The 12,696-nt window shown below is 41.1% G+C and overlaps 1 protein-coding gene across 1 annotated transcript in view; it reads right to left on the bottom strand.

The window, feature by feature from the left end:
• The window catches only part of NEDD4 (NEDD4 E3 ubiquitin protein ligase), a 118,141-nt gene that overhangs the window by 82,053 nt on the left and 23,392 nt on the right, over positions 1-12,696 (bottom strand). Inside the window, exons 2-5 of the mRNA XM_069982455.1 lie at positions 8,637-8,710; positions 4,443-4,521; positions 3,896-3,934; positions 980-1,033 (exon numbers count right to left, since the gene is read on the bottom strand). Of these exons, the coding sequence (XP_069838556.1) occupies positions 980-1,033; positions 3,896-3,934; positions 4,443-4,521; positions 8,637-8,710 (246 nt within the window). The remainder of the gene's footprint in view (positions 1-979; positions 1,034-3,895; positions 3,935-4,442; positions 4,522-8,636; positions 8,711-12,696) is intronic.

Here is a 12,696-nt window from a genome sequence, read left to right as displayed (position 1 = left end):
AGCACTGCACTCACAAGCTCAATGGCCTAAGTGATGCTGTATACACCAATATGACGGCACAGTGATCAGCCAAGAAGCTAAGACATCATCAACCAGTCTCCAAAGTTATTGCACAGGCCCATATTGTAATCATCATCATCATCATCATCATAGTCCACCCTGAAAGTAGTCTGTGTCCCCAACATGTGCTTCGCGACCAGAATGCTTCTATATTATGAACACTGCCCTCACCTTTAGTCTGTGAAATTCATGTTAGGAATTGCCTCTTGTTTTAACTACTGTACGTTCATTGTGTTTTTTCTAAATTAAATTGATTACATTTTATACGGGTTGTGATACAATTTTTGTGGCAACAAAAAAAATACATGTAAAATAAAATTACTTGAATTTACTGTGCAATGTTGTCCCACTGAGTGTCCCTGTCATTTCACCAAACTAATGAGTGGGGGTATAAGTGTTCAGGTCCCCATGATTTTTAGATATATGTCTAAAGGCCCTATTACACCAAGCTGTTGGCTGATCGTTGCCTTAATAGGAGCCGCAGCAGTAGACCACCGCTCTCCTCTTTGGGCTACCAGGACAATCCAAAGATACCCCCCTGGGCAGCCCCCAACTACCCCCCTTCCCCCGCTCTTACCCGTTCGCTGTCGGTGCGTATAATAGCGCAGGCAGCAAGCGGGAAACAAGGAGCAAGCGACCGCTGACCTAACAGGTCGGTGACCAATTGCTGTGTAATAGGCCATTTTGTTCATCTGGATGGAGATTTCAGTTAGCCAGGGGGCGTTTAAGTGCAATACCACCATCTTTTCAGCCCAATGTGGAGATTGTAAAATAAAACATCTAGGGGTAGTGCTAGTGAATAGAGCTGTGGATAGTGGAGGTTTTCTGAACCAAACCTCTTTAAGCATTATTTAAGTAAATGTTAGACTTCTGCGAGAGTGATAACTTTACACATCATCAATATAATAAAGAAACATACCAAACGGTTTTCATCAAATACTTCAAAAAGAAGTCTGTGCTGCCGTGGAGACACCTAGAAAGGAAGTTGGAAGGGAATTACACCAGGACATGATATACTGCAAACTTTCATTTTAATTTCTTTCTGAGGACATACATAAACGTAGCCATATACTTAAAGCGAATCTGTAGACACCCCGACCCTCTTCAAACGCCTGGTACCATTGCATTGCCATGGTCAATAAATGTCCGTTCCCAGGGTTAAAATCTCTAGGAGCATAAGACAGACAGCATCTATGTTTGCTGTGACTGCAATTTGCACACATATTGCGTCTGCTTTCTAATTCAGAGGGACAGAGAGATTGGCAGATTTATGGCAGCACACCTTCTCTGTCTCACCCTGCATGATTGATGTACAGGGCTCTGTGCTGGGAGCAGGGCAGGGTGGGGAGAACCCGTTCAGCAAAAAACTGCAATAATGTAAGATCACAAACTGAAGTCACTGTAAAGAAAAGTACTGTTCTTCCTATCTTCCTTTGTTCCACTGATTGGCTGAGCAAGCCTGCGTAGTCACATCCCAAATCACAGTCTTATGTGTTTCTATTCACCCCCTTCGTGGGCATATATCTATCTATCCCCTACTTTTCGATTAACCAGAATTTATGATGACCAAGATATCTTCTCAACGGGCCTTAAAAGAAGGATGCAAGGAAGGAGGGATGCACAAACAACGGTTAGATTGTTCATACAGTCCTTTGCTGCAATCAGGAAAAGTATATGGCTGTTAAGCATTTGCAGGTTCGCTGGCACTATTACACATGGAAATATGTAATTGTACCACCCCAGACTTTCCATCTGCACCCTCTTTTCCCTCCTTCCCCCCTTTTATTTCTCCATTTGTTTTCTTCTCTGCACTCTATATGGGTCACTACTGATTGAAACAGTGTAATCGATGCCTTTGACATGTCATCTCTCTATGTTTGGCCACATTCTAGCGTTCCTTAACTGTGTCTGTAATTGCAGATCCGTAAATACGGACAAATTAGGCCAAATTTTAGGGATCATTGATTGCAAAAAGTACGGATCCCGTAGATTTAATTTGATTTCACTTCAGACGTTCCCTCCAAAACATCCACAAAAAATATGGATCCGTAATTCTAGGTAGTGTCATCATTTTCACCATTCCTTCCCCCCCCCCCCCTCTTTTACGAATCCACAAAACATAAAGACAAATACAGACACATTACGGGTGCACTTTTGTGGATTTTCAATAAAAGTTAACAGTCATCAAAAGGTGTCATCAGTCAGGTGAAACACTAATTAAAGAGCAAGAAAACAAGGCTACACTAAGGCTACATTCACACGTTCCTGATTTTTTCAGGACCGTAAATTATGTCCACAATCTTTAGGGTACGCTCACACATACAGTATTGCAGCGTATTTCAAGTTGTGAGTATCGCACTGAAATCCAATCAAATACCGATTACTATTAAAGTCTATAGCACTGCATTTTTATTCCACTGCAAGAATATAAAGTACCATAGTTTTGTAAAAGCTAACTATTTAGCTGCTGTGACGATTAAAATAATAAAGCAATCATGCTTACTTGTCTCCTGCTTGCTTCTCCAGGTTGCCTGGTGATTGGCTGAGCGGGCTGTCCCTAAACGGGGCAACCAGAGATGAAAGCAGGAGAGCAGCGGGGGAGCGAACACAGGTAAGCATGGTCTCTATTACTTTTAATGTCTCAGCAGCTAAATAGTTAACTTTTACATCATTTTGGCACTATATATTCTCGCAGTAAAATAAAAGTCTGCTGGGAGAATAGAGCACTATAGAGTTTAGTAGTAATCAGTATCGCAGCGCAATACAGTATGTGTGAACGCACCCTAAAAATTGCGGATATAATATACAGTCCTGAAAAATTCAGAAACATGTAAATGTATCCTTAGTGCCTTGTTTTCTCGCAGTTGTGTTAGTGTTTCACCTGACTGATTACGCCTTTGACGATTGTTAACTTTCATTGAAATTCTTTCTAAAAAGAGCCTTTATTTAAAAAAGAAGAGAATGACATCAATACATAGTGTTGATGTATACAATACCAGGAAAACAGATGCTATAACACGAACTTGTAGATATAAATGACGTCAAAACCTAACTGATGCTATGTCTAAAATGTAAAACATTTAAGTATAAAAGAACTAATATATTTTGAAAAAAATCCCACTGAAAGTCTGGCACTTCAAACTATTTCTCTTCAAGCTTCTCAGGGTAAATAGCTGACATTCTGCATACTATTCAATAGGGACGAGCAAACTTACAGTAAATTGAGACGAATCTGAGCGTTCAGACGTTGATTGCATTAGCCTGCACCCTGGAAAATACCATGAAGACAGGTGTCCCAGGGCTGTATACTTTATAAATTCGCTCATCTCTATTACTCGTAACACAGATTAAAAAATCTCCAGCAGCATCCATAGACTATGAATGGAGCTGCAGTGTGGCTACACGCGACTGCTGCTCTGCTACGACAAAAGACAATCAATTTTGAAAGAAAAACTTAAAATCTATTGTAAGCTGGGCCAACCCAAGCTTTGACTTTGAGCAGACTTCAGGCTTGGGTCTCACAGTGGTTTCCAGCAAAATACCATATTTTCAGTGGTGTTTTTCCAGAAATTTTTATCAGCAATTTTAGCTAGTAGTCAATAAAGCAGAATAAAATGCACTACAAACAATGCTTTTCTTCCTGTTGAGGCTGTCCTGTTATTGATCTAGCTGCAACATTTTTTAACTGAAGGCAGAATACTGATTCTGTCCAGGAGGCCTACATATAGGGCATTCTAGTAGTCCAGCAATGAGGTTATGAAAGTGGGTACTCGTGCTGATAGATCTTCTGTGGAATGAGATGCTTTTCATGTGTTAAAAAAACCAAAATACTTACTCTCAGCAGTATTTCTTCATTCCATTTTGGATTAAGGCTCTGAAAAAAAAAAAAAAAAAGATATTAATTATAAAACTGTCAAGGAATGACTGGACTCCAGCTTCTAAAGTTTCAACAAAATTTGCAATAACCTTTTAAAGGCTTGTCCAATTAGCAAATCTCGATGTCATAGGAATGGAACTCTAAAGTGTACTGCCCATTATACACAACTTTTTATACATCAATACTATAAGCAATGTAAAATATCTTATTACAGAAAATGCCTCTCATGGAGTCAGCAGTGTAACCATTTATATCAATTCTAGGCCACTCCCTGGGGAGCTGATCCGAAATAAAGAGGCACAAGACTCAGCTGAGTGCTCTAACTGATCTCAGTAAAACTGGGAATCCATCTCCCCTCTACTGTACAGATTTCATCACTGAATTCTGAGTTGATTGGAAGGGTGAGGTGGGCAGTGGTGTGGTAACCCACTACTAGCGTTTTCTTCTTTGCACCTGTCCTAAAGTTCTCACTTTGAAAGTCCTGAACAATTTTGAAATAAAGTACCTTTTTGACTGTTTTGGTTTGGATGCTTGTTATTATTCCATTTGTTGGATCATAAAGAGTCAATTTCACATAAGGATCACTGAAAAAAAAGTGATTAAACATTGTTATAGCTATATACGATTAAAGATACATAGAGCACAGTACCATACCACACACACATATTTTATATATATATATATATATATATATATATATATATATATATATATATATATATATATATATATATATATATATATATATTACACACACACACACATACACACGCACACACAATGGTGCCTTGGATTATGAGCATAATTTGTTCTGGAACAGTGGTTGTAATCCTTCTAATCCAAATCCACTCAAACCCATAAAAAATCATTGAAATGCAGACAACTGAATCCACACCCCGAAAATAATGATTTTTAAAAAATATTCTGAACATGTTAAACAAATAAAGATTTAGAAACAGCTGAATATGTCATATTATAAGTCACTGAACAGTATAGTAATCAGCATGTGGTGTTTAATGTATAGTAAGTGCATAAGCCTGAAAAAACAGCAGCAGTTTGTAGATACGGGATGGAACTGCAGATCCTCATATTGCAGTAGCGTAGTACAACAAGCTAGAATAGAGAAGCAGGGCTACTGTCTGAGGTCTGTGTGTTCACATGACAGCAATGGGAGAGGGGTGCGTTCAGCATGGACCAGTTAGGGAGTGAGATTAATAGAGCTATGCAGGAGGACAGTGACAGAAACTTTTCTATACAGCAGTGTGAATGGCTGAGTGTAAGTGCAGGCACATTATAGCAATAATGTGTATAGCTGAGTGTAACAGCATGAAGAGACTTCAGGGAATTATTGAATGCAACCATTTAAATGTTTACACTGGCCAAAGTTATGTCTGCGATCTTCTTTTAGAGTCATCCTGAGAGATTCTATGAGAAGGTCACCAAGATGACTGCATGGAGGTAAGTATTAGACCTTCATAAAGACCATGCGCATTATGATGTGACAGGACTTCATTTCACATCATGGGGTTAAAAGGAACCTGTCACCCCCTGTGCCGGGGCACCCCCCGGTACAGACCCATATACTTATTGCTTTCATGAAGTCCCGATCCCGAAGCCCATCCCGCAGCCGAGAAATCCCCATCCGAAGCCGCACGCGCTCACCAGAGAGGAGTCCGACGTCAATAGAGAATGACTGAAGCAGTCATTCTCTATGGGTGTCGGTAGGGCTGGGCGATTAATCGAATTAATTTGATTAATTCGCCCAGAATTTGAGAATCGATTTGACTTTTTTTGGAAAATCGAAAATCGATTTAAAAAAAAAAAATCATTGGATTTGGGCGCGCGGGCAAGCTGAGGAGCGAGAGCGCCCAGCAGCGTCCTATGTCCCCGCCTCTGACCCGCCCCCATAGCCGGACGTGTACGCGCGCTTCCTCCCGGCCGCACATGGAGGTCCCCGGAGGAGGCTGCAGATACTGAAGCATCGGGTGATCGCTGCGGGTGCTGGAGCTGTACAGCAGCGACACTATCACCCGATGCTTCAGTATCTGCAGCCTTCTCCGGGGACCTCCATGTGCGGCCGGGAGGAAGCGCGCGTATATGTCTGGCTATGGGGGCGGGTCCGCTGCGGGGAGTAGTGCGGGCGGGAGGAGAGCGCAAGTGCCGGTGGTGTGCGCCCGCGCAGAGCGGGAACACCAGGTATGTTCCCTCCTGCCCCGGTCTGCTCCATGCCCCTGCCGATCTGCCCTATTCTCCCCCGATCTGCCCCATGCTCCCCCCAGTGTGCCCCATGCATGTCCCCCAGTGTACCCCATGCCTTTCCCCCCTAGTCTGCCCCTTGCTCCCCCCAGTGTGCCCCATATTTGCCCCCCCCAGTGTACCCCATGCTCTCCAGCCCAGTGTACCCCATGCCCTTCCCCACCAGTCTGCCCCATGCTCTTAGCTATGTCCCTGACCCTCATCTTTACCTGTACTACTACTACACCCCTCATCTTTACCTGCACTACTACTACTGCACCCCTCATCTGTACCTGTACAACTACTACACCCCTCATCTTTACCTGTACTACTACTACTACTACACCCCTCATCTGTTCCTGTACTACTACACCCCTCATCTGTACCTGTACTACTACTACACCCCTCATCTTTACCTGTACTACTACTACACTCCTCATCTGTACCTGTACTACTACTACTACACCCCTCATCTGTACCTGTACTACTACTACACCCCTCATCTGTACCTGTACTACTACTACACCCCTCATCTGTACCTGTACTACTACTACACCCCTCATCTTTACCTGTACTACTACTACACTCCTCATCTGTACCTGTACTACTACTACACCCCTCATCTTTACCTGTACTACTACTACACTCCTCATCTTTACCTGTACTACTACTACACCCCTCATCTGTACCTGTACTACTACACCCCTCATCTTTACCTGTACTACTACTACTACACTCCTCATCTGTACCTGTACTACTACCACACCCCTCATCTGTACCTGTACTACTACTACACCCCTCATCTTTACCTGTACTACTACACTCCTCATCTGTACCTGTACTACTACTACTACACTCCTCATCTTTACCTGTACTACTACTACACCCCTCATCTGTACCTGTACTACTACTACACCCCTCATCTGTACCTGTACTACTACTACACCCCTCATCTGTACCTGTACTACTACTACTACACTCCTCATCTGTACCTGTACTACTACCACACCCCTCATCTGTACCTGTACTACTACTACACGCCTCATCTGTACCTGTACTACTACTACACCCCTCATCTGTACCTGTACTACTACTACACCCCTCATCTGTACCTGTACTACTACTACACCCCTCATCTGTACCTGTACTACTACTACACTCCTCATCTGTACCTGTACTACTACCACACCCCTCATCTGTACCTGTACTACTACTACACGCCTCATCTGTACCTGTACTACACTCCTCATCTGAACCTGTACTACTACTACACCCCTCATCTGTACCTGTACTACTACTACTCCCCTCATCTGTACCTGTACTACTACTACACCCCTCATCTGTACCTGTACTACTACTACACCCCTCATCTGTACCTGTACTACTACTACACCCCTCATCTTTACCTGTACTACTACTACACCCCTCATCTTTACCTGTACTACTACTAGACCCCTCATCTGTACCTGTACTACTACACCCCTCATCTTTACCTGTACTACTACTACACCCCTCATCTTTACCTGTACTACTACTACACCCCTCATCTTTACCTGCAACCCTACTACTACACCCCTCATCTGTACCTGTACTACTACTACACCCCTCATCTGTACCTGTACTACTACACCCCTCATCTTTACCTGTACTACACTCCTCATCTGAACCTGTACTACTACTACACCCCTCATCTGTACCTGTACTACTACTACACCCCTCATCTGTACCTGTACTAGTACTACACCCCTCATCTGTACCTGTACTACTACTACACCCCTCATCTTTACCTGTACTACTACTACACCCCTCATCTTTACCTGTACTACTACTACACCCCTCATCTGTACCTGTACTACTACTACACCCCTCATCTTTACCTGTACTACTACTACACCCCTCATCTTTACCTGCACTACTACTACTGCACCCCTCATCTGTTCCTGTACTACTACTACTACACCCCTCATCTTTACCACTACTACACCCCTCATCTTTACCTGTACTGCTAATCCCCTCATCTGTACTACTACTAATACACTAGTACATAGGGCACATATTTGGGAAAACTACTTATATGGGGCACACAATGGGCTTGTCTACTACATAGGGGCACGGGAGGAGCACTGTTACACTGGGAAGCAATATGGTTGTTGTCTCAAACGTCTATAAAATAGTTTCTGATGCTGCAGGGAGAAAAATGTCCTGTTTGTTTAGCAAAAAGAGAAAAAAAATCGAGATTTAAATCGAGAATCGTCTAAAAATTAAAAAAAAAAAAAAAAAAAAAAAAAAATCGAGATTTTATTTTTTGGCCATATCGCCCAGCCCTAGGTGTCGGACTCATCTCTGGTGAGCGCGGAGGGGCGGGCTCTGGGACTTTGTGGGAAAAAAAAAAACATAAATAAGACAGTGTGTAAGTAAAAGTAAGAAAGCTATAAAATAAGAATATGCATTTAAAAGAGCTCACCTTGCACCTAAAAGATCTTTTTTTGCTAGTCCAAATCCGGCAATAACTTTCACCCGAAGCACACGAGCATTTTCCTACAATAGAATACAAATAGTTACAATCACAGGATTCATTTTTTATATTAACTGAGGGGTTTTCCCCTATCAAAGTTACAACACCAGTCTAAAAGACAAAGCATTTCTATCCATATAAATAAGTAAAATTACTCATGTTGAATGTGTAAAATTGGATGGCAACATAAAAGGGGACATTTATCAAGATCTACAGCCATAGGCTGTATCCAGGTTTTCCATGGGCTGTATTCATGACTACCCCAAGGGCTGCATCCAAATTCTTTATCCACCAGTAATCAATGCAGAGATTTTTGGGTTCGAACAAACAGAATGTGCTCGAGGTTTGCTGATCTCTATTTAAAACCCATCTGCGTATGCCCGCTCCAGAGTCCTGTCCGTCCCCTACAGTAAAATTTCTGGCACACGTTCCATAAGTCAGTCAGACTGCTGACACACACACACTATGGGTCGTATCCAAGAGAAACATGTCAATTATGGATTTCAGCTAGTATTGAGATCTCAGAAACAGTAGAGACTGTAAATAAACCTTATTGCAAATATACTTGTTATAGGCAGGGGATTATTCAGAGTCCCATTTAATAATATGGGAATACCCCTTTAACCATAAAAACAGTGAAACAGTGAAGTTCCTCTAAAGGCCTACCAGCATCCTCTCTCTCAAAATGACAGAAGCCCAATTGGTCAAGGAACAACATTGTCAGATGGGACAGACCCTATAAGGATAGTTAACCCCTTAAGGAGGTAATTTTAATTTTTGCACTTTAGTTTTTTCCCGTTTAAAAGGCCTGTTTAAAAGGCCATAGCACTTGTATTTTTTCCCCTACAGACCCACATGAACCCTTATTTTTTGCGCCATTAATTGTACTTAGCAATGACAGAAATTGAATATAAAACACTTTTTTATTTCGCTCTATGGTAAAACATGTTATCTATGTTCTATCTATAGATATCTATCTATATCTATGTCACTACGATTACAATGTCTTTTTAAAAATTAAAACCTTTTAAAATAACTAAAATGTTCCTTAAAATTTCTTTATTACCATCCTTATAACGCTTTTATTTTTTGGTCTATGGGGCTCAGTGAGGTGACCTTTTTTTGCACCATGACCCCTACTTTCTATCTGTACCTTGATTGCGTATATGCAACTTTTTTGATCACTTTTTACAATTTTTTTGGGATTTGATGCAGTGAAAAATGCGCAATTTTGCACTTTGAACTTTTTATGCACTTATGTCGTTTATCGTGCATGATCAGGAATGTGATAATTTAATAGTTTTAAATGGGGGAGGAGATTCAAACTTTTATTAGGGGAGCGGATTTTTTTAATTTATAAAATCACTTTTTTTGGTATTACAGTTCTGCATCATTCACTTCAATGAAACTGAACTGCAAAACCAGACCCAAACTGAGGACAAGAGAGTGTCCTGTTCCTAGAAGAGAGCGCCATGCACTGTATTTTTCGCTTTCTAAGACGCACCTGACTATAAGATGCACCCCTAGTTTAAACAACTGAAAACAAAGTTCATGCTATTTAAATTTCCCTGGTGGTCTAAGGCTGTGAAGGGGTCAAAGTTTAATGAAATAACAGGTCCACCTTATACCCACCCAGCTTTGCTGCATGTAACTTATACCCACACCGCTGCGTCAATATACACACACATCATACACACAGACAAACACAATAAAATAAATTGTATTTACTTACAATAAAAAAAGACCCCCAGAACAGCAGTTGAAGGACCTTCAGTGATGTCACAGTCAGGTGATTAGTCAGTGACATCACTGAAGTTCCCTGGGGTTAATCACATGCAGGAATCTGGAGCTGATGCACCATTTTTTTCCTTCCCGACACTGATCTTACTGATCGTTTTTTGGCAGGAGAAGGGTGAAGACTGTGCAGCTATCAGTAGCTGCATAGCCCATCTAGCAGTCAGGCGCAGGCCTGACACAGGACAAATACAAGTGATAGAGGTCAGACACGAGCACAGATCTATCAGCTCTCTGCCAGTGTCCGCGCTCCTGAATCATCACGGCTCAGTGATTGTAGCCGTGTCCCGCCTCACTCACTGAGTGGGACCGTGACATCATAGGATCGGGAACCTGGCAGAGGACCATGAGCGGTGACGCAAGGGGCCACAGAGACGGGTAAATAGGACTTTTTTTATATGATCCCACCACCCCCTGCCCTCCCTGGATTTTTCACTGTTGCCCAGAATACCCCTTTAATTTCTGTCTCTCTCTCACACACACACATGCAGCCAGTTGCAGCCATAGCACACTGAAGAAACCCCCACACTGAGCACAGAGGTTACTGCTACACAAATTATGACTTCTTCTCTATATGACATGACACTGCTGCTCATATACAATCATCCAGCATACAGGAAAAAACAGCGCACGCTCCCTCAACACAATACTCTTCCAACTCAAAAACAAGCTGCCAATTAGTGACCGACAACTCTACCCCGACAACCCTTATCTAATAGGGCCAGTGCTTTATTACTGATATATGAAGGAAATGCTTTACCCTTTCTAACTAAATATATGTAGGTGTTTTTCCGTATTTAATAAATAAGGGCCTTAGATTGATAGAACATAAAATATATTGAAGAGGAACGTTTATAAAATTCATATGAAAACTCAATTATAAAATTTTTGAAGATTTTTTTTTTTTTTTTTTTTTTTTTTTTTTTAAAGCTGGAGTCGGTACATTTTTTTTCCACTCCTACTCCACCCAAAACTAGCTCAGACTCCAATCACTCTGACTCTGTTTCCGCCGTTTGTCAATATTGCTCTTCTTTTATTGTCTCTCAATCCTTATTATATATCCATATCTTTCATGTATCATTTGATGTTGATTTGATGTTACTATTGCACCTGTTTATTAAATGTTATTATCAATAAAGGCTTTTATTTACCTAAAAATCTGCAGTTTTGTAGTGATTGGTATACTTTGTGTGTTTCACAGCTACAAACACGTGCATTCAGGATTGTGCTATGACATCTGAAATTACTCACCTGACACAATCATAACCTAGCTCAAATCAGCAGAAACCAGTTATAACCAACCACCTAAAAAAAGCCAACTGTGTTCTATTCTAATAGCAATAATGGCATTTTAGATGTTTTTACAAGTCATAACAGGTAAAACCATACTGAATTACATCATGCAATTGTAATTTTTTTGTAAAGTTTACTTATATATTTTTAATATCTGTGTGTCAGAATAGGTCTGTCTTGCAGTTTTTATTCTGGCCAAGCCACCTAATAATAAGCAGATGATTTTTGTTCTGTAGCGTTCTTTCTTCATTCTTCTTATGACAGATGTGGCCAGGCTTAGGGCCCGTTCGCACTATGGAATTGGTGCCGAGATTTCGTGTGGACTCATCAATGACAATTCTCTGTGTCACATGACCTAGTTGTTCAAAAAATGTACATGTATGGGACCATCTCACCCACACAGAGCGGTGAAAGGAACGCACTTTAGCGCTGTCATCTTCCCGCTGCTTCTCCTCATTGGTCGTGGTCTAAACACTATAGGGGAATTACCAGAAGAATTTGTTCACACAATTTTTTGCGTTCACTGTGCAGCAGAACTGACAGGTTATTAATATTTTCAGGTCAATACAATTACAATACTCAATGTATGTAGCTTAATATTTCCCTTTTCTGATCCAATACATTTTTCCTTTCCAGTCTGCAGGGCTGTGTGAGGGCTCATCTCTTTTTGTGCCGCAATTTGTAGTTTTTAATTAGTTCAATTTTTATATTTATTTATCACTTATTACATTTTTTATGACTTTTGATATATTTGATATGACTAAAAGGCAGTAATTTTGAACTTTAGCTCTTTTTGTGCTTATGTTTATAAATATATTTTTAGGGTGCGTTCACACCTACAGGATCTGCAGCAGATTTGATGCTGTGTTCAGTTATTTAAATGAAATCTGCTGCAGAAAATCAGCTGCAGATCCTGTAGGTG

Source organism: Dendropsophus ebraccatus, chromosome 1 (assembly GCF_027789765.1).
Source record: "Dendropsophus ebraccatus isolate aDenEbr1 chromosome 1, aDenEbr1.pat, whole genome shotgun sequence".
Classification (NCBI taxonomy): Eukaryota; Metazoa; Chordata; class Amphibia; order Anura; family Hylidae; genus Dendropsophus; species Dendropsophus ebraccatus.
The sequence above is the reverse complement of the archived record's forward strand: the minus strand, read 5'-3'. Positions and strand labels throughout refer to the sequence as shown.